This window comes from Mobula hypostoma, chromosome 3, assembly GCF_963921235.1.
Source record: "Mobula hypostoma chromosome 3, sMobHyp1.1, whole genome shotgun sequence".
NCBI classification, from domain to species: Eukaryota; Metazoa; Chordata; class Chondrichthyes; order Myliobatiformes; family Myliobatidae; genus Mobula; species Mobula hypostoma.
The window spans coordinates 111,017,827-111,044,154 of NC_086099.1; the positions used below are offsets into that span (position 1 = coordinate 111,017,827).

The 26,328-nt window shown below is 42.0% G+C and overlaps 1 protein-coding gene across 1 annotated transcript; it reads left to right on the forward strand.

The window, feature by feature from the left end:
* Window positions 1-1,206: 1,206 nt before the first annotated feature.
* Window positions 1,207-22,584, forward strand: LOC134344190 (arylsulfatase J-like). The gene is made up of 2 exons (XM_063043582.1): window positions 1,207-1,992; window positions 20,727-22,584. Exons 1-2 carry the CDS (start codon window positions 1,685-1,687, stop codon window positions 22,096-22,098), a joined length of 1,680 nt encoding a protein of 559 aa, XP_062899652.1. The 5' UTR covers window positions 1,207-1,684; the 3' UTR covers window positions 22,099-22,584.
* The last annotated feature ends 3,744 nt before the right edge of the window (window positions 22,585-26,328 follow it).

A 26,328-nucleotide genomic window follows, 5' to 3' on the forward strand; every position in this document is an offset into this window, starting at 1 on the left:
CATAGAAGCATCCTATCTGGAAGCATAATGACTTGGTATGGCAACTGTTCTGCATGTCACTGCAAGAAACTTCAGAGAGTTGTGCAGTTCAGCATATTGTGAAAACTGAATTTCCCTCCACAGACTCTGTCTATACTTCTCACTGTCTCAGTAAAGTAGCCAACGTAATCAAAGACCCCTATCCACCCGGGACATTCCCTCTTCTCCTCTCATCCACTGGACAGAAAATAAAAAAGCCTGAAAGCACGTACTACCAAGCTGAAGGACAGTTTCAACCCCACTGCTGTAAGACCATTAAGTCATCAGTCGGTATGTTAACATGGACTTGACCTCACAATCTACCTCATTGTGATCTTGCTCATTTCAGTTTCTATTTTTCTTTGTAAATTTTCCAGATCGGTTTCTGACCAAGATATTATGCCAAAAGAATATGTTAATATGGATATAGTCAAAGTGTGTGTTGCTAGTATTATTTCTCTTTTTCCTTTCTTTTTGTATTTTCAGAATTTGTTGTCCTTGGCACGCTGTTTGCCCACCCTGCTGGTGCGGCCTTTCATTGATTCTATTGTGGTTATTGGATTTATTAAGTATGCCCACAAGAAACGAATCTCAGAGCTGTGTGCGGTAACATATATAGACTTTGATAATAAATTTACTTTGAACTTTGATCCCATTAAAATAGACTTTGAGCTGAAATCTTGACTTTTGTTTATCTCCGATTTCCCGCATTTTTCGTCCCTCTATTTAAACATCTTTTGAAGAAATCCAGGAAGTTCGTGTTTGCCAGAGGACAGAAGCTCGGATGGCAGGTTCTCCATTTCACTGTTGGTGTGGGCTTGCTGGCACTGTCACCCGCAAATAGTGACCGTTACTTCAACAATACCGCCTAAAACTGTATTAGCATTAAACTTGCAAATGTGACGGACAATCGTACCGTCTAAATTACTTTTACTGTCTATAGCCTTTCTGTCAGAGAACTTCTCAGCCTGTCTGTTGCACCAAAGGATGTAGCGTTTGCTCCTTTACGCCCCTGACAATTCACAGGGAGATTTCCACCTTCTGCAGCTTCCAACCTTCCAATACTCTAAACGTGATTAGTTCCCATGTCCTTTAACACGTGCAGATCTTAATCATGGTACTCATAAATAAAGCACTGTATTCGTGGTTTCTAAGTGTGTGTGCGTGTGAGTTAAGTGCGCCCGTACACATTCCGACTGGTTCCAGAAGTACTGAGGCTTCCCTTCCGTCCGCTCTGTGCACAGGAGCCGTGCGGTGCCCCAGAAGCGGGCGCGGAGATGCCGTGGCGGGGAGTCTGTACGCCGTACTATGTGTTGGCAGGACTTTACGCTTCGCCACCTTCCTGGGCACTCGATCACCGTGTGGGAGGACAATGAGCGCGGTGGGCGGAGAGAGGAGACCCGCACCGAAAGGGAGAATGGAAATGAACTCTGGCAGTAACTTCAACAGCTGCACACGCAGAGAGGACAGCATCTCCAGGCTCCGAGGCAGGAGCGCGGGATGTTAAACGCAGCCTCACCAGCCGGCGGAGTCCTCTCCGGATGTGCCTGCCTTCTCTGTCGAAGGGAATAACGTTTCACCGGCTCTATACTAGTCCGTAACACTGCTGGCTCAGTGAAACTTGGCGTTTAATGCTTCAAAGGGAAGGGAAAGTAGCCGACTAGTCATGTTTGGTGCTTTGGCTGGGTTTTCAGTGGCAAGTTTACTGACCTTTGGTTATTTGTCCAGGGACTGGCTAGAACTTGGTCTCGAAGACTCCAACGCAATCGATCCCCTGCGAGACAGCTCAAAGCCGCCAAAACCTCACATTATCTTCATCCTTGCCGACGATCAGGGTTTCCACGACGTAGGTTACCATGGCTCCGAGATTCGCACCCCGACCCTAGACAGACTTGCTGCTCAAGGGGTGAAACTGGAGAACTACTACATCCAGCCCATCTGTTCCCCGTCCAGGAGCCAACTCATCACAGGACGGTTAAGTATTTCAGATATTTCTCTTCACCCACCCCACAGAATATAGCATTTGTTATAATGAGCCGCTGTGATAATGCGCGCATTTGCAGAATCTCATAATTTGTCAGCTAATTTAGCTTTCGTTACTGCAAGCAATGTCAAGGAGCCAAAAGCAGTAGCAATAGGCAGCTGGATGTTGTTTTAATGATGTTACCTGTAGGTAATGCAAATAAAAACACAGTAGGTGAGGTCATAAAGTCGTCCCAGAAACCTGTGTACAGCCTCTATACCAATGTCTGAGCTAAAACATGATTGGGAAAATGAACCTAGTATTTATGAGTGTGGCAGATATTTAATTTTGTTTGCTTTGCTTGATATTTCTGTAATTCCCCAAATTAAATATTGGGAAAAGGTATTATTCTGTTTTATATATTTATTTTGTTTGGCGATGCAGCAGGCAATGGCCCTTCCTGCCAACAAGCCCATGCTGCATCATTACATCCGTGACCATTTAACCTACTGACACCCACATGTGTGGGATGTGGGAGGAGATCAGAGCATGCGGAGGAAACCCACGGGGAGAACATACAAGCTCCTCACAGGCCCCAGCAGCGGCGGTTGAACCTGTAAAGCGTTAAACTAACCGCTGCACTACTGTGTTGCATTGTTCTTCGGACCTCTGTGTAACATTATTGAAATATAATTCTGGTTTATTACACCTTGGGCACAGTAGAATTATTCTCTCACAAATACAAGAGACGGAGGAGTGAGTCGTTAATCCAAGTTTCTCAATAAGATTAATTCGAATACCCACTAAGTTGTGTAAATGAAATCAAAAGTTATAAAGGGATGAAGGTAGACTAAGCAGGCTACACATCAGCAGGGGAAGAGGTTATTCATTTTGGAATCAAGGAAGAGAAATCACTCGGAGAGGTAAATTCATCTTTGGATGGTAACCAGTCGGTCATTAATTATACATAATTGGCAGTTACATTAATTGACTTCATTGTAACTGATAGCTAATACTCCTGCACATTTACACTGTCGAGCAAATCTACATTTCTTTCCCTCAGAGTTGTGGAGGAACAAAGAGATTTCAGTGTCCATGGACACAAATCATTAGAAGCACTTTGTGTGCTATGCTTTATCTGGATGAAGCCTGAACATAAACGTCAGAAAGTACCGTATAGAGCCTTGTCAGATCCCCATCTGGAATACCATTCTTATTATCAGGAAGGGTATTTTAGTCATTGTGCAGAATGATACCAGTGTTTGATAGGTCAAACTATAAATTAAAGCTATACAAATTTGTTTTGTAGTTCCATGAGTTTAGAAAGAACAGTAGAGAATAGAAATAGGCTCTTCAGCACACAATAGTGATATAACTGTATCTTTAAAATGATAGAAATTCAGAGAGATACCTGAAGAAAGTTTATTGGATAAATACAGAGCAAGAGAATATAATAATTAATTTGGAATTATGCTATTTAAAATTGAAATAAGAAATGTTCACAATTGGCTAGTGGAAACCCGAAACCCTTGAAACATAGCTTTTGGTGCCTGTCTAATGATAAATTAAAGCCTGAGATCTGTACATATTTTTTGAGGTGAACATATCAATACACCTAGAGTTGAATGGATTTGAGGGAGTGATCACTCCTGATCATTGAATAACTGAACAGGTAGAAAAAGCTTCCTGCTGTTACACTCTTTCTGTCTGGTATACAACTAGTTTAGTCAACCATCACTGGATTTCATTAGACCATGATACTCTCCTCATCAAACCCATTCAATATTCTAGGGTTCTCTTTTTCTCCATTGCCTACCGTTAAAATTTCCTTCAGCAACTCCTCCTTGGCCCACTAACAGTAAATGTGAGGGGATTGCTTTCTTTAACAGGTGGTCCACTTTCGGACACATTACCTTCCTACATTTTCATTTTGCCACTATTACAAGCTGTCCTACAAATTACCTGTGCCTATGTCACGTCCTGGGCTGGCTGATGTGTAGAGGCGGCAGCACTGGACTTTGAGGTAGATGGTCCTGAGTTCAAATCCGGCCGGGTCCCAACCTGGGCAGCGGCAGTATCTGCGCAGAAGAAAGGCCTGGCCTGTATCTACTTCCGTATCTTGCCATGAAAACCCTGTGGACAACTACACAATTTTCATAGGGTCGCCTTGAGTTGACAATGATTCGATTGTACATGTCACATCCTCCAGTATTATTTTCTGATTATTTCTTTTTCACCATCTTTATTTTATAATATATGTTCATATTCAACATTCCCTCTAATTTTTTTTACAGCTGCGCGGATCAACCATTGCTTTGAGGAGAAAATTTTTACACAGCCTGAAAACTGTGTTAGTAAAACATTATATATAAAAACGTTTCAACTACAGGGCAACAAGGGCTATGTGGGTGGGAGCATTTTAGTTACTGCACAGCCACACAGCCATGCAGCTTAGAGAGAACAGTTTCCATATTCATTGGTCACATATCAAATCCTTCTCATGGAATCAGTTTACTTCTTTACGTATGTTTGAATGCATCTTGGGCAAAAATATTTGCATTATATAAGTGAAAATTTTGTAACATAGTATAGCAGAGGAACAAGCCTTTCAGCTCGCAATGTCTCTACCAACCATGATGTCAATTTAAATTAAACCCATCTAAGTGCTCATGGTCTCTATCCCTGTGCATCCTGCATCTTCGTGAGTCTGTCCAAATGCCTCTGAGATATTGCTGCTTTCACCAACCCCCTTGACAGAGTGTTCCAGGGATCCACCAATTTCTTTGTGAAAACGTATGTGCCGCGTAGATCTCTTTTAAAATTTCCCCCTCTCAGCTTAAGCCTATCCCCTCTAGTATTTGATATTTCCACCCTGCTACGCCCTCTAGTATTCAATATTTCTATCTACCCCATGTTTCTTAAAATCTTACAATAATTTGTAATTTGTTTCCAATGCTGTGATTGTTATATGAAATCCTGACTGTCTTGTAAATATGTCATCAAACACAGAACTAGATAGACTCACTCTTGCAATAAACCCCAGAAAAGCATGGATGTGACTTGCAGATGGTTTTCACTGCCAACTATGGAAGTATACAATATGTATTTAAAATTTTATCAGCTTCAGGTAATATAGGTAATAAAGACTGACAAAGGTTAAAAAAGCCTGTACAATTATAATCTACAGCATGTGCAAAATTAGAACGTACAAAATGTCATGGCGTAAAAAACAATGGAAGTGCCTAGTGACTAGGTTTCATGGAGGTTTGGTAGGGTAACTAATCTATTCCACTGAATATACAAACATTTGTACATCAAAATGTTGCCCAGTTGCATACAAAGAACCTTGTCTATTTGGTACACCAGATGTGTTCCGAGTTCTGATAGACCAGCATCCTTTTCTCCTTAGAGTGATGAATTCTAGCTCCTATTCTAATACACATATACACAGTGTGTTCACTGGGAATGTGATTATAGAAAGCTTGATGTTCAATTTAGCATGTGATTAAAGTTAGCAGTGTTCCAGTTGTTTTAAATATAAAATATTCTTGTATCTTATATGACTATTCCAATGTTTATGAGGACTAGATATAATTAACAAAGTCTTACTGTATCCAGCTATTTTCTGCCATGCAGATAACACCAAATAAAAGTTTAAGTGTACTTTATATCTGTTTCTTTTATAACTTTAACTTGTTAATCATATGTTATGGCTTATCATTACCTTGAACTTTTTTTAAATGAAATTTTGCTACTGACCCCATTTCTTTGAGGCCCTTTGTAGGGAACACATTTTGGACCAGTGCCAGTAAAATTCCACATAAATTAGACCAACTTTAGTTAAGGCAGAAAATGTAGAATGGGGTTTAGCTTTAAAATATGCAGAAATGTTTGGAAGAATCAAATAGTCAGAAAGAGGCTGAGTTGATTCTTTTCATACGTTGTTCTGAATTTGCTAACTATACCCAGTTTAGAATGGGAATAGTTCCAAATAGTTTGCATTCTGACTGTATATATGATAAATATGGCCAGTAACTAGATCCTTTAAAGGGGCATTGTTAATTCAAATAGCAATAGGAGAAGGAAGATGTTTGCAGCAACAGCTGTCACCTAATGGATCTGCTTCTAGCAGGAAGATTATAGGGCAGCTCCTGGCCGGAAAATCGCTAGATAGCTAGAGCTGCTCAGGAGGTTTTAAAACATTTTGCAGGAGAATAAGAATCAATGCACCAGGACAGAAAATGGAGGGATTGAGAGGAAAGTAGATGTCATGACCAGTAACTTGGTAAAGAAGGACAGGCAGGAACAAGGTAACAGGCACGATTGGACTGATGGATTGAAGTGGATTATTTTAATACTGGGAGTTTTAAGATTAAGGGTTATGAATTTAGAGCTCGTATCAGTACATGGAATTACATTGTCAAGGCCATTACGAAGGGACGGGGATGACTGGGAGGTTGAAAATTCATTTATTATCAAGGTATATATACTATATACAATCTTGAGATTCATCGCCTTACAGGTAGCTACAAAACCCAATAGAACCCATTTTTTAAAAAAGACCCAATGTGCAGGGGTTTGCTGTGTACATACATCTACTGATGCTTCTGGACCCACCTTCAGTGATGTTCCTGGAATCATCGGGTGTTTCGGGTCTTTCAAAATCATACACCCTCCTCCAGGTGACCCAGCCAGGGCTGATCAGACCCCAGCTTGTGTCCAGTTGGCTAGCTACTAATGACTCCATGGCTCCCCTCTTTTGAGCCACAGCCATCTTGAGGCCCTCTCTGCCACAGCAGTGGTACTGTGGATGGCTCTCCTCTTCCTCTCTCCCTCGATGCCCAAATTGCTGAAGGCTCTAACTAAGGAATGGGCTGCGAATCGCCTACAACCAACCTCCACTGGGAGACACCTCGCTCTCCATCCAGCCTGCTGACAGTTGCTGACCAGTCCTGCGTAATTGGAGAGCTTCCTTTCAAAGGCCTCTTCCAAGCTATCTTCCCATGGGACTGTCAGCTCCAGCAGCACCACTTGCTTAGTCGACTCAGACACTACGACAATGTCTGGTCGCAGGGTGGTGACTGCAATATCGTTGGGGAACTTCAGCTACCGTTCGAGGTCCACCAACAGCTGCCAGTCCCTTGCAGAGGTCAGAATGCCTGCAGATGTTCTTTTGGCAGGTATTGGCTGCTCCCCAGCTCTGACAAAGGCAATGGTCTGCTTGGAGGGTCGGGACCACTTTGCCCACTCAACTCCTATGCTGATGGCTTCAGCGATGGTCTTCAAGACCTGATCATGCCCCCACCTGTACCATCCCTCACCAAGTACCCTTGCGCAACCGCTGAGGATGTGCTTCAGGGTTCCTCACTTGGAGCAGAGTGTTTAATGTTTTATAAAAAATAGATAGGGGTAATTAGGGCTAATTTCATAGCTACACCCAAGGGGAAAGAATGGAGGGCTCATCCACTAATTGATATGACTTATTCAAAAATAAGAGAGGTGCAAACACCAGGGACATTGAGGTATGCGAGCAAATTAGAGAAAGCTGTAAATACAACAGGACTGTTATCAGGAATGACTTCCTCTTCCCTATAGAGAATGAGGCTTCCTAAGCTTAGATGAGGCAGGATTTATTATGTGCATCCAGAAGAGTCTCAAATCAGTATGTAGATAATCCAACTAGGGTAGATGTGGTGTTGGCAAATGAGCCTGGGCAAGTGGGAGAAAATTTGGGGAAGAGTGATCATAATCCTTTAATTTTTATGATCGCTATAATTGAGGAAAAGGATGGACCTTGTGGAAGAGTATTAATTTGAAGCATAGCAAACTATGAGAGAATTGGGCAAGAACTATAAAGAGTTAATTGGGAACAGCTGTTTATCGAATAAGTCTCCATCTGAAATGTGGAGGATATTTAATAACCATCTGCACTGAGTATAGGATTGTTATGTTCGAGTAAGAAGGAGGGACAAGGAAGGCAAGATAGAAGAACTTTGGAAGTTGAGAGAGGTAATGAATTTAATCAGGAAGAAAAAGAAAGTGCATGTAAGTTTTAGAAAGCTAAAATCAAATGGAGCCCTTGAGGATTATAAAAAAGTTAGAAAAGAACACAAGAAGGGAATTCAGAGTGCCAGAAGGGGCCATGAAATATTCTTGGCAAGAAGATTAAAGAGAATCCCAAGACATTTTATACATTCATCAAGAGCAAGGTAACTAAGGAAGAAGTGGGACCACTCAAGAATAGAGGGAACAGATGCTCAGATATGGAAGATGTGTGTGAGCTCCTAAGTGAGTACTTTATATAGATATTTACAAGGAAAGGATGTGGAAAATAGCGAGGTCAATGTGGAACATGCAAATTTCCTAGAGCATTTTGAGATAAAGAAGGAAGTAGTGTTGGGTCTCTTAGAGAACATTAAGGTTGATAAGTCCCCATGACCTGATGGAATATACCCCAGGTTATTAAGAGAGACAAAAGTATATAAAGAGTAAAAGATGGGTGAGAGTAGATATAGGACCGATAGAAAATGATGCTGGAGAAATTGTAATGGGAGATAAGGAGATGGTGGAAGAACTGAACGAGTATTTTGCATCAGTCTTCACTGAGGAAGACATCAGCAGTATACCAGACACTCAAGGGTGGCAGGGAAGAGAAGTGTGCGCAGTCACAATTATGACAGAGAAAGTACTCAGGAAGCTGAGTAGTATAAAGGTAGATAACTCTGCCAGACCAGATGGAATGCACCCACATGTTCTGAAGGAAATAGCTGTGGAGATTGCGGAGGCATTAGCAATGATCTTTCAAAAGTCAATAGATTCTGGCATGGTTCTGGAGGACTGGAAGATTGCAAATTTCACTCCGCTATTTAAGAAGGGGGCAAGGAAGCAAAAAGGAAATTATAGACCTGTTAGCTTGACATCGGTGGTTGAGAAGTTGTTGGAGTCGATTGTCAAGGATGAGGTTACAGAGTAACTGGAGGCATATGACAGATAGGCAGAACTCAGCATGGATTCCTTAAAGGAAAATCCTGCCTGACAAACCTATTACAATTTTTTGAGGAAATTACAAGTGGGCTAGAAAAAGGAGATGCAGTGGATGTTGTATATTTGGATTTTCAGAAGGCCTTTGACAAGGTGCCACACATGAGGCTACTTAACAAGATAAGAGCCCATGGAATTATGGGAAAGTTACATACGTGGATTGAGCGTTAGCTGATTGGCAGGAAACAGAGAGTGGGAATAAAGGGATCCTATTCTGGTTGGCTGCCGGTTACCAGTGGTGTTCCACAGGGGTCTGTATTGGGGCTGCTTCTTTTTACATTGTACATTAACGATTTAGATTATGGAATAGATGGCTTTGGGGCTAAGTTTGCTGATGATATGAAGATAGGTGGAGGGGCCGGCAGTGCTAATGAAACAGAGTCTGCAGAGAGACTTGGATAGATTGGAAGAATGGGCAGAGAAGTGGCAAATGAAATGCAATGTTGGAAAGTGTATGGTTATGCACTTTGGCAGAAGAAGTAAACGGGCAGACTATTATTTAAATAGGGAGAGAATTCAAAGTTCTGAGATGCAACGGGACTTGGGAGTCCTCGTAAAGGATACCCTTAAAGTTAACCTCCAGGTTGAGTCAGTGGTGAAGAAGGCGAACACAATGTCGGCATTCGTTTCTAGAGGAATAGAGTATAGGAGCAGGGATGTGATGTTGAGGCTCTATAAGGCACTGGTGAGACCTCACTTGGAGTACTGTGGGCAGTTTTGTTCTCCTTATTTAAGAAAGGATGTGCTGACATTGGAGAGGGTACAGAGAAGATTCACTAGAATAATTCCGGGAATGAGAGGATTAACATATGAGGAACGTTTGCCTGCTCTTGGACTGTATTCCTTGGAGTTTAGAAGAATGAGGGGAGACCTCATAGAAACATTTCGAATGTTGAAAGGTATGGACAGAGTGGATGTGGCAAAGTTTTTTCCCATGATGGAAGAGTCTAGTATGAGAGGGCATGGCTTAAGGATTGAAGGGCGCCCATTCAGAACAGAGATGCGAAGAAATTTTTTTAGCCAGACAGTGGTGAATCTATGGAATTTGTTGCCACGGGCGGCAGTGGAGGCCAAGTCATTGGGTGTATTTAAGGCAGAGATTGATAGGTATCTGAGTAGCCAGCGCATCAAAGGGTATGGTGAGAAGGCGGGGGAGTGGGACTAAGTGGGAGGATGGATCAGCTCATGATAAAATGGTGGAGCAGACTCGATGGGCCGAATGGCCAACTTCTGCTCCTTTGTCGTATGGTCTTATGGTCTTATGGTCTTATGAGGTTGCCAGGACCTTGAGCAAGATCTTTGCTATGGACAAAGTTCCAGAGAACTTGCAAGTAGCTAATATTGCCCACTACTCAAGAAGGGAAATTGGAGTAGTCCTGGAAATTACAGATCTATGAGCTTTACATCGGTGTGGGGAGCTATTGGAGAGGATTCTTACAGACAAGATTTGTGTACATTTAGAAAACCATGACCTAATTAGGGACAGTCAGCATGACTTTGTATGGCTTTGGCCATATTTTACTAACATTACTGAGCTTGTTGAGGTGGGGACAAAGATGATTGATAAAGGTAGAGCTGTGAACATTAATATGGCATTTGGCAAGGTACATCATGGTAGGCTCATTCAGAAGATTAACATGCATAGGGCCCATGTTGGCTTCGTTGTTTCAATTCAAAATTTGGTTGCCCATAGAAGACAGGAAGTAGTGGTCAAATGCAGTTACTCTGGCTGCAGGACCATGAGGTATCTGGTTGTATTCCACACTGATCTGTACTAGGATCTTTGCTATATGTGATGAATATAAATGACTTGGATAAAATGTACTGTAGATGGGTGAGTTAGTAATTTTGCTGACTATACAAAGATTAGTGATATACTGTGGATACTGCTGAAGGATACAGTGGAATATGCATGTGTTATGATATGTACCTGGCCATTCCACCTTCCAGGGTTTAGACACTCTGAATCTCTGGGCTAGGAATAGCTGGCAAGGACCCTTTAGAGATTTAGGCTCACCCCGCTAATTGGCGGCCATGTTTTGGTGCCAGGATTTTAATATTTAAAGGGCACCTGAACTAAGGTTCAGGGTTCAATCAACAGCTCCACTTTGTATTTTTATCTAGCGTCTAGCTTCAAACCATGCCCTCATTTCAGTTTCATATTGTGTCTCGATTCTAGTCTCGGATACTCCAGAACTTGGGTCCTTACTATCCTCTCCTAGGTTTCTCATCACAGTACGCTGTAGATATAGACTGAGAAGTGGCAGGAGGAGATTAATCCAGCAAATCTGAGGTACTGCACTCTAGGAAGTAAAGTATAAAGGGACTGTTAATAACAAGACCCTTAACAGTGTTGATGTTCAGAAAGGTCTTAGGGCCCAAGTCAACAGTGGCTACACAGCTTGATCAGGCATTTAAAAAAAAGGTGCACATGTTTGCTTGCCTTGCTTACTCAAGATAGTTTTATATAATTTTGGTTAGACTGTATCTGGGGTATCGCACTTGATTCTAGTTGTCCCATTATCGGGAGGACGTGGAGGTATCGGAGAGGGTGCAGAAGAAATTTACTGAGATGCTGCCTGAATTAGACGGCACGTGCTATAGGAGAGATAGGGTAAATGGGTTGTTTGCTCTGGAGCAGTGGTGGCTGTGAGGAGACCTGATGGAAGTTATAAGATTATGAGGAGTGTAGATCACTAGTATCTTTTTCCCAGAGTTGAAATGTATTACTAGAGGGCATGTATTTAAGGTGAGAGGGGATAAACTCAAAGGAGATGTGCAGGAGATTTTTTTTCCCAGAGAGAATGGTGGTGCCTGGAATGCACTGCCAGGGATGCTGGAGGCAAAAGTAATAGAAAAGTTAAGGACTCTTAGATAGGCACATAAATGTGCAGAGGATGGGGAATTAATGAGACATTATGCAGGCAGGAGGGATTTGTTTAATTAGCTTGGCGCAACATCATGGGCAGAAAAATCTGTTCTTGTGCTGACCTGACTTGTGTTTTGTGCTGTAGCATTACCTGAAATGCTAATTCTGAAGCATTAGCGTAAAGATATCACATCTTCACTGGTAGCACATTTTCGGAAAAGCATGGAATCACGCTGTAATGGAAAGTAACAATTTAGTTAAACGTTAACAGCAAAAAAATGCAAGAAGCACTCAGCAGATTAGGCAGCATCTATAGAAAGAGAAACAGAAACATTTCAGCTCTGGTGTTCTGATAGGGAACACCAGACTATGTGGAGGAATAGCATTTTCCTTTTCAAGTAATAATGCAATTGATATTGTTATAGTTTTATGCTGATCTTTTCAAAACTTACTTTATTATGCTTACACCAATAAATCATCCAGTTTGAAGTGTAGGTGTGAATGTGGTGTGCAAGAGTTGAAGTGGCTGATAGGTTCACATGAATATGTCTTCCTGAAGCTTCAAACAGTTTCTGCTTGGGCTTTGTTTTACTGTTGTGATATTGATGTCTGCCCAAACTATGAAGCAATAATAATGGGCTTGGTGGGTGGGAATGGGATTGCAGGCTGCTACACTCTTTTGGGAATGGTTGCAGGTACCAGGGCAAATGTAGGGGCAGATCGATCATAAGGCTGAAGAGTAGAGTAAACTCCAGGTCGAGGAGGCTCAAACAACATTAAGATGCCAAAGATGGATTCTTAGCTGCCTTCTCCCTTAACACAAGGAAGTTCTGAGCTTATGCCCCCATACCATCGTTTTCTATTGAAAGTTCAGCACTCGAGGGTTGCACCAGAAGCATGGATTACAGAACTGCAGCTGACATATGAATACCCCTGAAGGCCTCATCCTCGTTCACCTGTGGTAAGATCCTAGGTATCTCCTGAATCTGAGGGTAAAATTCTCAGCCAAAGGAATCCCAATGTGAATAGGTAGAAGAGTATACTGCCTATTTTAACTTACCTTTTTTAAAGAAAGGGGCTTCCCTTCCTCCACCATCAACTCTGCTCTCAAACACATCTCTCCCATTTCATGCATATCTGCTCTCATCCTATCCTCCAGCCACCCCACTAGGAATTGGGCTCACCTACCACCCCACCTCCGGGTCCAACATATAATTCTCCGTAACTTCCGCCACCTCCAACGGGATCCCACCACTAAGCACATCTTTCCCTCCCCCCCCCCACTGCTTTCCACAGGGATCGCTCCCTAAGCAGCTCCCTTGCCCTTGTTACCCCATCCCTCCCCACCGATCTCCCTCCCGGCACTTATCCGTGTAAGCGGAACAAGTGCAACACATGCCCTTACACTTCCTCCCTTACCACCATTCAGGGCCCCAGACAGTCCTTCCAGGTGAGGCAACACTTCATCTGTGAGTCGGCTGGGATGATACACTGCATTCGGTGCTCCCAATGTGGCCATAGATATATTAGCGAGACCCGCCACAGACCGGGACACCATTTCGCTGAACACCTACGCTCTGTCCGCCAGAGAAAGCAGGATCTCCCAGTGGCCATACATTTGAATTCCACATCCCATTCCCATTCTGATATGTCTATCCACGGCCTCCTCTACTGTCAAGATGAAGCCACATTCAGGTTGGAGGAACAACACCTTGTATTCCATCTGGGTAGCCTCCAACCTGATGGCATGAACATTGACTTCTCTAACTTCCATTAATGCCTCTCCTCCCCCTCATACCCCATCCGTTATTTATTTATTATTATTATTATTTATATATATTTTTTTCTTTTTCTCTCTTTCCTTTTTCTCCCTCTGTCCCTCTCACTATACTCCTTGCCCATCCTCTGGGCTTCACCCTTCCTCCTTTCTTTCTCCCTGGGCCTCCTGTCCCATGATCCTCTCATCTCCCCTTTGCCAATCACCTGTCCAGCTCTTGGCTCTATCCCTCCCCCTCCTGTCTTCTCCTATCATTTTGGATCTCCCCCTCCCCCTCCCACTTTCAAATCTCTTACTCACTCTTCCTTCAGTTAGTCCTGACGAAGGGTCTCGGCCTGAAACGTCGACTGCACCTCTTCCTACAGATGCTGCTTGGCCTGCTGCATTCACCAGCAACTTTTATGTGTATTGCTAGAACTTACTTACATCATTTGCTTTGCCTGCTATTTTACAAGAGGCATTAAGCAATACCTTTGCAAAGTATTTTGTACATCCAAAACCAAATGTTCAGACATCACATAATAAAAGTTTGTATTTCTTGAGAAAGCAGATAGTTGAAAAGTCATCCAGGTTAACCACATTACGCCAATATTATGTCCATATCAATTATATTTGTTCACTTATATGATGATAAACACAACTCATGATTTATTTTTTAATTCCTGTTTCTGCTTTAGCATTTTAGCTTGTCATGCATTGCCTTAGCCTTAATTATTATCAAAAACTGCTACTTTTTGCTGTTTACTCTACAAATTGACTTACTTCTTCATGCAGATATAGTTTGGGGATAATGTTCAATATTGCAGCATGGAAGAGTGAACCATCAGCTTGATAGAAAACATGGATTATTCTTAATCTAATAAAATTATTCTATTAAAATCACTGTCCAGCTGGTAAAATTAGGAATAGGGTCTGATTAGGAACAGTCAACATGGATTTGTGCGTGGAAGGCCATGTTTGACAAATCTTATTGAATTTTTTGAAGCGGGTACTAGGAATGTTGACGAGGGTAAAGCAGTGGATGTTGTCTATATGGACTTCAGTAAGGCCTTTGACAAGGTCCCACATGGAAGGTTGGTTAGGAAGGTTCAATCGTTAGGTATTAATATTGAAGTAGTAAAATGGATTCAGCAGTGGCTGGATGGGAGATGCCAGAGAGTGGTGATGGAAAACTGTTTGTCAGATTGGAGGCCGGTGACTAGTGGTGTGCCTCAGGGATCTGTACTGGGTCCAATGTTGTTTGTCATATACATTAATGATCTGGATGATGGGGTGGTAAATTGGATGAGTAAGTATGCAGATGATACTAAGATAGGTGGAGTTGTGGATAATGAAGTAGGTTTTCAAAGCTTACAGAGAGATTTAGGCCAGTTAGAAGAGTGGGCTGAAAGATGGCAGATGGAGTTTAATGCTGATAAATGTGAGGTGCTACATTTTGGTAGGACTAATCAAAATAGGACATACATGGTAAATGGCAGGGCATTGAAGAATGCAGTTGAACAGAGGGATCTAGGAATAATGGTCCATAGTTCCCTGAAGGTGGAATCTCATGTGGATAGGGTGTTGAAGAAAGCTTTTGGTATGTTGGCCTTTATAAAAGTTGGGATGTAATGTTGAAATTGTACAAGGCATTGGTGAGGCCAAATTTGGAGTATTGTGTACAGTTTTGGTCACCGAATTATAGGAATGATGTCAACAAAATGTCAGTGTACAGAGAAGGTTTACTAGAATGTTACCAGGGTTTCATCACCTAAGTCGCAGAGAAAGGTTGAACAAGTTGGGTCTTTATTCTTTGGAATGTAGAAGGTTGAGGGGGGACTTGAAAGAGGTATTTAAAATTATGAGAGGGATAGAGTGAATAGGCTTTTTCCATTGAGAGTGGGGGAGATTCAAACAAGAGGACATGAGTTGAGAGTTAAAGGGCAAAAGTTTAGGGGTGACATGAGGGAGAACTTCTTTACTCAGAGAGTGGTGGCTGTGTGGAACGAGCTTCCAGCAGAAGTGGTTGAGGCAAGTTCGATGTTGTCATTTAAAGTTAAACTGGACAGCTATATGGACAGGAAGGGAATGGAGGGTTATGGGCTGAGGCAGGTCGGTGGGACTAGGTGAGAGTAAGAAGGGACGGACTAGAAGGGCCAAGATGGCCTGTTTCTGTGCTGTAATTGTTATATGGTTATATAGTTATATAAAATTGAAAATTACTTGTTATGAATTAACATAGTGAACAATTAAATCTGAAATTTATAATTGTAATCTCTGATGCACGTAAATTTTTCTGTTTCATAGGATCATACTTGGAGCTATGATGTTGTGGCCATCACAGAGACTTGGATGGCTCAGGGACAGGAATGGTTACTTCAAGTGCCAGGCTTTAGATGTTTCAGAAAGGACAGGTAGGGAGACAAAAGAAGTGGGGGTATGGGACTATTGATCAGAGATAGTGTCACAGCTGCAGAAAAGGAGGTAGTCATGGAGGGATTGTCTACGGAGTCAGGCACAGGAATGGGTCAATAACTCTACTGGGTGTTTTTTATAGACCACCCAATAGTTACAGGGATATCGAGGAGCAGATAGGGAGACAGATTCTGGAAAGGTGAAATAATAACAGGGTTGTTGTGGTGGGAGATTTTAATTTCCCAGATATCGATTGGCATCTCCCCAGAGCGAGGGGTTTAGATGGGGTGGAGTTTGTTAGGTGGGTTCAGGAAGGTTTCTTGACACAATATGTAGATAAGCCTACAAGAGGAGAGGCTGTACTTGATCTGGTACTGGGAAATGAACCTGGTCAGTTGTCAGATCTCCCAGTGGGAGAGCATTTTGGAGATAGTGATCATAATTCTATCTCCTTTACAATAGCATTGGACAGAGATAGGAACAGACAAATTAGAAAAGCGTTTAATTGGAGTAAGAGGAATTATGAGGCTATCAAGCAGGAAATTGGAAGCTTAAATTGGGAACAGATGTTCTCAGGGAAAAGTATGGAAGAAATGTGGCAAACATTCAGGGGATATTTGCGTGGGGTTCCAATGAGACAGGGAAAGGATGGTAGGGTACAGGAACCGTGGTGTAGAAAGGCTGTTGTAAATTTAGTCAAGAAGGAAAGAAGAGCTTACGAGAAGTTCAAAACACTAGGTAACGATAGAGATCTAGAAGATTATAAGGCTAGCAGAAAGGAGCTTAAGAATAAAATTAGGAGAGCCAGAAAGGGCCATGAGAAGGCCTTGGCAGACAGGATTAAGGAAAACTCCAAGGCATTCTACAAGTATGTGAAGGGCAAGAGGATAAGATATGAGAGAATAGTGTGTATGGAACCGGAAGAGATAGCGGAGGTACTTAATGAATTCTCTACGGAAAAGGATCTTGGCGATTGCAGGGATGACTTACAGTGGACTAAAAAGCTTGAGTATGTGGATATTAAGAAAGAGGATGTGCTGGAGCTTTTGGAAAGCGTCAAGTTGGATAAGTCACCAAGACCGGACGGGATGTACCCCAGGCTACTTTGGGAGGCAAGGGAGGAGATTGCTGAGCATCTGGCAATGATCTTTGCATCATCAATGAGGACGGGAGAGGTTCCGGAGGATTGGAGGGTTGCGGATGTTGTTCCCTTTACAAGAAAGGGAGTAGAGATAGCCGAGGAAGTTATAGACCAGTGAGTCTTGCCTCAGTGGTTGGTAAGTTGATGGAGAAGATCCTGAGAGGCAGGATTTATGAACATTTGGAGAGGTAGAATATGATGAGGAATACTCAGCATGACTTTTTCAAAGGCATATTGTGTTTTACGAGCCTGATTGAATTTTTTGACGATGTGACTAAACACATTGATGAAGCTGGAGCAGTAGATGTAGTGTATATGGATTTCAGCAAGGCATTTGACAAGGTACCCCATGCAAGGTTTATTGAGAAAGTAAGGAGGCATGGGATTCAAGGGACATTGCTTTGTGGATCCAGAACTGGCTTGCCCACGGAAGGCAAAGAGTGGTTGTAAATGGGTCATATTCTTCATGGAGGTCGGTGACCAATGGTATGCTTCAGGGATCTGCTCTGGGACCTATACTCTTCGTGATTTTTATAAAGGACCTGGATGAGGAAGTGGAGGAATGGGTTACAAAATTTGCTGATGGCACAAAGGTTGGGGGTGTTGTGCACGGTGTGAAGGGCTGTCAGAGGTTACAGCAGGAGAAGTGGCAGATGGAGTTCAACCCAGAATACACTTCGTGATTTTTATAAATGACCTGGATGAGGAAGTGGAGGAATGGGTTGGAAAATTTGCTGATGACACAAATTGTGGATAGTGTGGAGGACTATCAGAGGTTACAGCAGGACATCAATAGGATGCAAAACTGGGCTGAGAAGTGGCAGATGGAGTTCAACCCAGATAAGTGTGAGGTGGTTCATTTTGGTAGGTCAAATACGATGGCAGAATATAGTATTAATGGTAAGACTCTTGGCAGTGTGGAGAATCAGAGGGATCTTGTGGTCTGAGTCCATAGGACACTCAAAGCTGCTGCGCAGGTTTACTCTGTTCTTAAGAAGGCATACGGTGCATTTGCCTTCATCAATCGTGGGATTTAGTCTAGGAGCTGAAAGGTAATGTTGCAGCTCTAAAGGACCCTGGTCAGACTCCACTTGGAGTATCGTGCTCAGTTCTGGTCACCTCACTACAAGAAGGATGTGGAAACCATAGAAAGGATGCAGAGGAGGTTTACAAGGGTGTTGCCTGGATTGGGGAGCATGCCTTATGAGAATAGGTTGCGTGAACTCGACCTTCTCTCCTTGGAGCTAGGGGGGATGAGATGTGACCTGACAGAGGTGTATAAGATGATGAGAGGCATTGATCGTGTGGATAGTCAGAGGCTTTTTCCCAGGGCTGAAATGGCTAGCACAAGAGGGCACAGTTTTAAGGTGCTTGGAAGTAGAACAGAGGAGATATCAGAGGTAGGTTTTTTTACGCAGAGAGTGGTGAGTGCATGAAATGGGCTGCAGGTGGCAGTGGTGGAGGCGGATACGATAGGGTCTTTTAAGAGACTCCTGGATAGGTACATGGAGCTTAGAGAAATAGAGGGCTATGGTAACCCTAGGTAATTTCTGAAGTAAGTACATGTTCGGCACAGCATTGTGGGCTTAAGCGTCTGTATTGTGCTGTAGGTTTTCTCTGATTCTAAATGCTGGAGAAGGTTTCAGCAACATCTTGCAGTGTGGAATCTGACCATAGCATGTGGATATAATTTTAAACAGATTATGATGTAAAAGGGGCATTATAGATGGTCACAAATTAAACTCACTCGCAGGTTTTGCTTCCTTTCATTATGAACGTTAACTATTCCTGGATCCAAGAAATTAGCAGGAGTTAAAGGAGCCACCTAACGATAGGTAAAAGGCTTAGCTCCTGAATCAAAATCAGATCTAATATCACCGGCAGATGTTGTGCAACGTTGATTTTGTGTCTTCAGGCTCTTGAACCTTCTGATAGCAATGGAAAGAGGACATATCCTGGGTGTTGGGATCCTTAATGACAGATACTACCTTTTTGAGGCCTCACCTTTTGAAGGTGTCCTCGATTCCGAGGAGGCTGGTGCCCACGATGGAGCCGGCTGAGTTTACAACTCTCTGAGGCTTTCTCCGATCCTGTGCAGTGGCCCCTCCATACCAGACAGTGATACAGCCAGTTTGAATGCTCTCCTAGGCACTGACGTTGTGCTGGGATTCTGCCCCAAGAGTAGTGAACTCTCTTCGTTGCTTCACACTCTAAATTTTGAATCTTTCTACAGCATGCCCATATTTTATCTTAATTTTAATACAACATGTCTTATAGCTGGCAGTACATTAAGGTAATCCCTGAAGTGAAAATGCAAAACTTTGGCAGCAAAATGAAGAACATCTCTCACATCATCCCTTGGAACAGTTTTGTTTTATTCTTGAAGGAAATCTGTCCTGTTCTGCCCGAGTTTAAAGAATGCAAGAATTAATGATAAAAAGTGTGCAATATTCTCAGCATCAAAATCACTGGACTGTGTGACACTGCATATTTTGTTTTTGAGATTAACTTGATCAAGATAATGAAAGTCAAAATTACAATTTGGTGAATTTTCATAATTATCCATTAGGCAATCAATCCTTTCTCCCTTTCCTTGAACATATGATTTTATGTAGAGAAGTGCAGAAAAGTAAAGCATTTCTCTGAGAGGTACAGAAACATCCAGTGTACCCCAATACATAAGTGCTTGTTTAAGGCTTATTTGAATACTCTAGACTTGCGTGCTGTTGCTGTGCAGCATTTAACCCAGGGTTGCTAAGCAACAGAGCACATCCGCTTGAATGCCTCATTCTTTTGTGTGCATATTTTTAAATACCATTGTGGTGTACTGTATATCTTCAAATGGTACAAATTTCTGACTGTCCACATAACTCTTTAACTCCTAGTAGCCATAACTTTTTATTTGTATTTATTTTGTCTTGTTCTAAAGATCTTTTGGAGCTTAATTTAAATACCTTGGCATGGCAATATTTTGGTTTAATATGGTTTGATCCTGCTATTATTTTATCTGGTTGTCAGTGGTAAATCCATCTTTATCACACTGTACCATTTTGTTTCCCTGTACTTTATTAGCTCAGTTTTTATTTTTTACGCAAGCAATTTGTACAGAGCCACAGAAGTTATATTTTGCCCATTCCATTCCAACTACCCTTTTAACAGAGTGGTCGGTCTTAATTACTGTTAAGCAGCTCCCTGGCACTGAAAATTAACTTATTCAAATGTGAAATCTCATTCTTCCAGCATTTAATTGTTGTTGGAGATATTAAAAGCATTTTTTTATCTCACTCTCTGCCTCATGCCTCTTTTTTATTCATTCATTGTACCACTTACAATGGCACTTTGGACTGATTAATTGAGGAGTTGAACCCTGTTCAGATACTTTGTAAATGACTAGTTGTTTCTGTGACAGCACCTTACATTGTGCAATGGTCATTCACTGTTCACAACAGTGTAAAGAGTGCAGGTAAACTGGAGATGCCGTACTGTACAGCTGATTAATACAGATTTTTGATTTGTTTTGTAGGTATCAGATACACACGGGACTTCAACACTCTATCATAAGGGCTGGCCAACCCAACTGTATACCCCTTACTAATGTAACACTACCTCAAAAGCTTCAAGAAGCTGGCTATTCAACGCACATGATTGGAAAATGGCATCTAGGATTTTATAAAAAAGAGTGTCTGCCCACACGTAAAGGATTTGATACATTTTTCGGGTCACTCACAGGCAGTGGTGATTACTACACCCATGAAATCTGTGATGGGCCAAAAACCTGTGGCTATGACTTGCATAAGGATGAAAATGTGGCTTGGGAGTACAGGGCTCACTCTTATTCTACTTTCCTATATACTCAAAAAGCAGTGGACATTCTAGCAGCACATAACCCTCAGAAACCACTCTTTCTATACATTGCTTTCCAGGCTGTTCACACACCTCTGCAAGTACCAAAGAAATACCTGGGCCAATACATGTCAATTGACAATTTAGGTCGGCGGAGATATGCAGCTATGGTAACATGTTTGGATGAAGCAGTAAAAAATCTTACAAAGGCATTAAGAAAATATGGTTACTATGACAACAGTGTCATTATTTACTCTTCAGACAATGGAGGGCAACCCTTGGCAGGGGGAAGCAACTGGCCACTCCGTGGACGAAAAGGAACGTACTGGGAAGGAGGAATCCGTGGCGTTGGCTTTGTGCACAGTCCACTCATTAAAAACAAAGGGAGTGTGAGTCGGGGACTAATGCACATTACAGACTGGTATCCTACCCTCGTAACACTGGCAGAAGGAGAGCTGGAGGAGGATTTGGGACTTGATGGATATGATGTTTGGGAGACTATAAGCGAAGGCAAACCCTCTCCACGGATGGATATCCTGCATAACATTGACCCCCTTTACACTCGTGTTAAAACCAGATCACCTCATGACGGATTTGGAATTTGGGACACAGCAATCCAAGCAGCAATCCGAGTTAAAGACTGGAAATTATTAACAGGGAATCCGGGTTTGAGTGACTGGATCCCACCTCAAACCTTTCCAAACTTTGGCGGGAAGTGGTGGAATCTGGAAAAAATACTATGGCCAAAAGGAAAATCACTATGGCTGTTCAACATAACTGCTGATCCATACGAAAGAGTTGATCTTTCTCAACAGTACCCAGAAGTTGTCAAGAGGTTACTCTTAAGGCTTGTTCAGTACAACAAAACTGCAGTTCCTGTTAAATACCCACCTAAAGATCCTCGAAGCCACCCAACACTTAATGGTGGTGCTTGGGTCCCATGGGAGAACGGAGATGGAGAGGAAAATAATATAATTAATAGCAATACAGAAGCTAGAGCATGTAGCATCTGTAACACAAAATTGCGCTTCAAAAAGCCTGTTTGGGGTTAGTATTCACTTTGAAATTTTTAATTTATATAAATGGAAAATGTTTAGCAAGTACCATTGGCATATTACACTTTAAAATAGTGCTGATGTTAGTAAGTTGTGATTTGTAAGCAAAAAAAAAGTATAATCTGTGAGAACTTTTGCCTACCCATGTCTTTTGTATGACCAACAATGGAAAGTTAATGAGGGCTGTTCAGCGAAAGGGCAGGGCTCCTTTAGCACAACTCACCAAACAGAAGATACCGTGTGAAAGGTCTTGTTAAATAATCTGCTGCAAAAGTATATTTATTTTTTAAAAATGTATAGTTACATTTTAATAGAAATCAAGGATGTCCCTTTCTTCTCAGGGGTGCTTAATATATATATTTTTTTAGCATTTGGTTCGAGTTTAGGAGCAGACATTCCTAACATTAACTGTTATAATCAGATTTCTCAAAACATTCCAATAGCAAATGAAATTATTATAATAAGTTCAATAAATAAATAAAATCCTGAAAGTTATTTACTTTTCTGTGGCTCCGAATGTTTCCAGGTGGAAATCATTTTAAGCTTGTGAGGAACCTATTGCAATCCCGTGATGGGAGTGTGAAGAGCTGCAGCTTGGGACTGCCAAACCTTACCTCAATCAGCCCTGTCAACTACTGGGCCATTTCTGGTGGAAAGCAATGGCTAGGCAATGTGGATGGACAAATTGGGTAGACCAGAGGACACGCTCTGATTCAGTACTAATTTGTGTACATTTGCCATCTGTTACAGTGCATCATGACCACTGAGGCCAGGGTGTCACCAGCCCAATATTCACTTCAGCTTCATTCCTTGAGTTTCCACCAAAAGAATTTATAAACTTACCTTCGCATGGAAGGCTGACACAACAATCAGTGCAGCTCTGTAGAGGATTAAAATTTTCTTTGGTAATCTGATAATTCACAAACCCACACCTTGCCTTTATTAAAAAGTATCACTTGAGCTCAGTGGCTGCCAAGACCACTTCACAGGTGAGTGGGAAAGGAACCATCCTAGTTTCAGTTCCTGCCAATCAGAGAAAGTTAACAGTAAAGGAAACTACAGCATTTTGTTGCAGTAAATCAGTATTTTACCCTGCAAGCTCTTGCCTAAGAACATTCAATTCCAGTTTAATTGTCATTCAACTATACATGAATACAGCCAAACGAGACTGTGTTACTCTGGGGTCGAGGTGTACCAGACACAGGACAGCACACACAAGATAGCAAGCACAAGGAAATAGAATCACAATCACAGAATAAGGGTCCTAAAAAACTCCCACCGCTGCCTGTAAGGAGTTTGTACGTTCCCCCCATGATTGCATGGGTTTCCTCTGGGTGCTTCAGTCTCCTCCCACAGTCCAAAGGTTGGTAGGTTAATTGGTCATTGTAAATTGTCCTGTGATTAGGCTAGGGTTAAATCGGAGGATTTGCAGGGCAGCGCATAAAATATTAGTAAAAACACAGCCACACAAATATATATGTACACAGTCCAGTCCATTTGAAATGTTCAGTCAGCCACAGTGTGCCACACCACCCCCAGTGGAACAGACTGTCTCAGATGCCTCTCCCCTGATGGCTTGAGGCCACGAATCGATTGAATGCAGCCAAAAGAACTGCAATTGACCACCACAGAGGTTGTCTTCTATTGAGCAACCTCCTGAGAGTGCAGAACTCAGGATTCTAGATGCTGCATTGCACTGACCCCAGTTAAGAGCAACAGCATTGTCCCCTCACACTGACCCCAGTGAAGTGTGAGAGTGCAGAATTCAGGACTCTGGATGCCACATCACACTGACCCCAGTGAAGAGCAGCAGGTTTGTCCCCTCACTCTGGGTGGCTGCAATAGGCACCAGCGTGGCTTGAGGCCTAGTGCTCACTAGGATCAAGTCCAGGCCGCTCTCCCGCCATCCACTCCTGCTCTCATCCAGTAAACCAGCCAAACAAGCTTGCAGCATACCAGATTAACAATGTCCAAAGGGGTCTTGCGATCACAAGCCAAGTGATCATGTCGACCACTTGCTGTTAGACTGTAAGCCTCTGTCAACTCAGGAAGCAGCACGTTGCCTAGCTCCTTCATTTTCTCCACCGGCGACTCACTGATTGTGTCGACCTGCAGTATAGCAGGATCTTGCGATCATTCAAAATATGTTTAAATACAACGATAGCACCTTTTGTTGACCCCGTAGAAGCCACTGTGAACATCCACACCACCATCTTGCTGGATAAAATCATGTATTAAGATTAATTTTTTTTGTTCCAGTCAATCATACTCTTTTTCCCCAGTTTCAAATCAATTTGTATTAAGCTGAAAGGCAACCCATCTTGTTTCACATCCACATGCAATTTTATCTCTTTTGTTTCCTTTAGAAGTGCATACGTATAAATGAAATTTGCCATTCTGAAATAACAGTTATGATCCCTTGTGGGTTTGTGGGTCCATGACTTATGTTAGAATGACATCATCATGCTCCAGTCAGGATAATATAAAACATTTGTGATTTCCTTTTTTTAATTGAATAATTGCAACCAGACCACCATAATCATATGTTTGGATCTCTTCTTGTAAAATGATACCTCACAAAAATTCTTGTGTGTGAAAATGTTCTTGTCAAGTAACAGTGAGTGAACATATGTCACATTTTTGCTTGGAATATCAGTGTTTGATGGAAAAACTCAAATCTTTATTCAGCATTTTCAATCATGACATTCTTTAATTTTATAAAGAGCTAATGAAAATGGCTCATGCTTTCCTGGGAAAAAAATTATTTTAATGAATGTGAATAGTACTGTTACCTAAAGACAGACCCATTTCTTCAGCAAAAGCTCTGAAGAAATTAGTGTGAAAAAAAATTCCTTATGTGTTATAATTTGTTCAAATGGAAAGTCCTTGTATATGTTGAAGAAATCCTCTCAATATCAAAGGGAAAATAGTAGAGCAAGAAACACTGAAGACTATGTGACCGTGTCTTTGCACATCAGTAGGCGATACAGCTTGTACATAGCCTTCAAAGTACCATTTGCTTTTATAGTACAATTCAAATACATCTTCGAGAGCCAATTAGCAACCTGGTTTACAGTGCGAATAACAATTCCAGTGTCAAAACCCAGTAGAAATTAATATTATCCCACTTAACCATAAGGAGTGTTATTTTTATCAACCTTTTTTATTATGGATGAATCTGTAATAAGCCATTACTACCTGTATGGGTATTAAAGAAAGATCATGAAGACTCATAAATTGGTCATACTCTGACAAAGTGATACTTCATATAATCAAGGGAGTGATACAAGTATAGCACACAGAAGAGGATATTCAACCTGTCACATTTATGCCAACCAAAAATGGACTTTAGGTTAAGTCAGTATCTCTTTCCCAGGTCTTGGTGTTTAGCTCGACTTATTGCTCTTTGAATAATCATCTAAATCCCTTCCAAATAAGGTCAAAGTTGCTGCCTCCACCACTTCTTCAAGCAGTAGCTTACTGACCCCAATCATTCCTAGTACCAGAGAATCATAGTAGTATACAGCAACCATGATGCTGAATATTCATATCAACCATGAGGCATGCCGAGGCAGATCTCATTTAGTCACAAAAAGCCCTTATCCCTCTACACTATTCCTATCCAAGTACCTCTACTAACACTTTTATATGTTGTAACAGTATCCGACTCCTGATTTTAATGGCTGTACATATTAAAAGTCTCTTTCTCACTTTCTCTTCAGGTCTTTCTTGGGGCAGCACAGTAACTTGGTGGTTAGCACAATGCAACCCGGGTTTAATACCTGCCGCTGCCTGTAAGGAGTTTGTACGTTCTCCCCATGACCATGTGGGTTTCCTCCGGGTGCTCTAGTTTCCTCCCACAGTCCAAAGATATACTAGTTGGTAGGATTGTCCTGTGATTAGGCTAGGGTTAACTTGGGGTTTGCTGGGCGGCACGACTCAAAGGGCTGGAGTGGTCTACTCTGTGATGTATCTACATATAGTACATGGCGTAATATAAAGTAACAATTATCTCCCTCAGGTTAATGGGAATGTTGAGTGAACTGTGAAATGTGGAATGCCCCCAAACCACCCTCACCTTCAGGATGCCCCAAATCTAAAGAGTAACTCCAGGCACCCACTCAGGTTGAGATCATCTGACTCATAGAACAGAGAACGTAGAAGAGTACAGCACAGGAACAGGCCATTCGGCCCACAATATTGTGCTGGACCAGCTAAAAAGCAAAT

Bases quoted from the DNA above. Each gene is read 5' to 3' on its own strand.
- LOC134344190 (XM_063043582.1), top strand. From the start codon at position 1,685: ATGTTTGGTGCTTTGGCTGGGTTTTCAGTGGCAAGTTTACTGACCTTT. The intron at 1,993-20,726 runs GTTAAGTATTTC...TTTGTTTTGTAG, and splicing joins AGCCAACTCATCACAGGACG to GTATCAGATACACACGGGAC.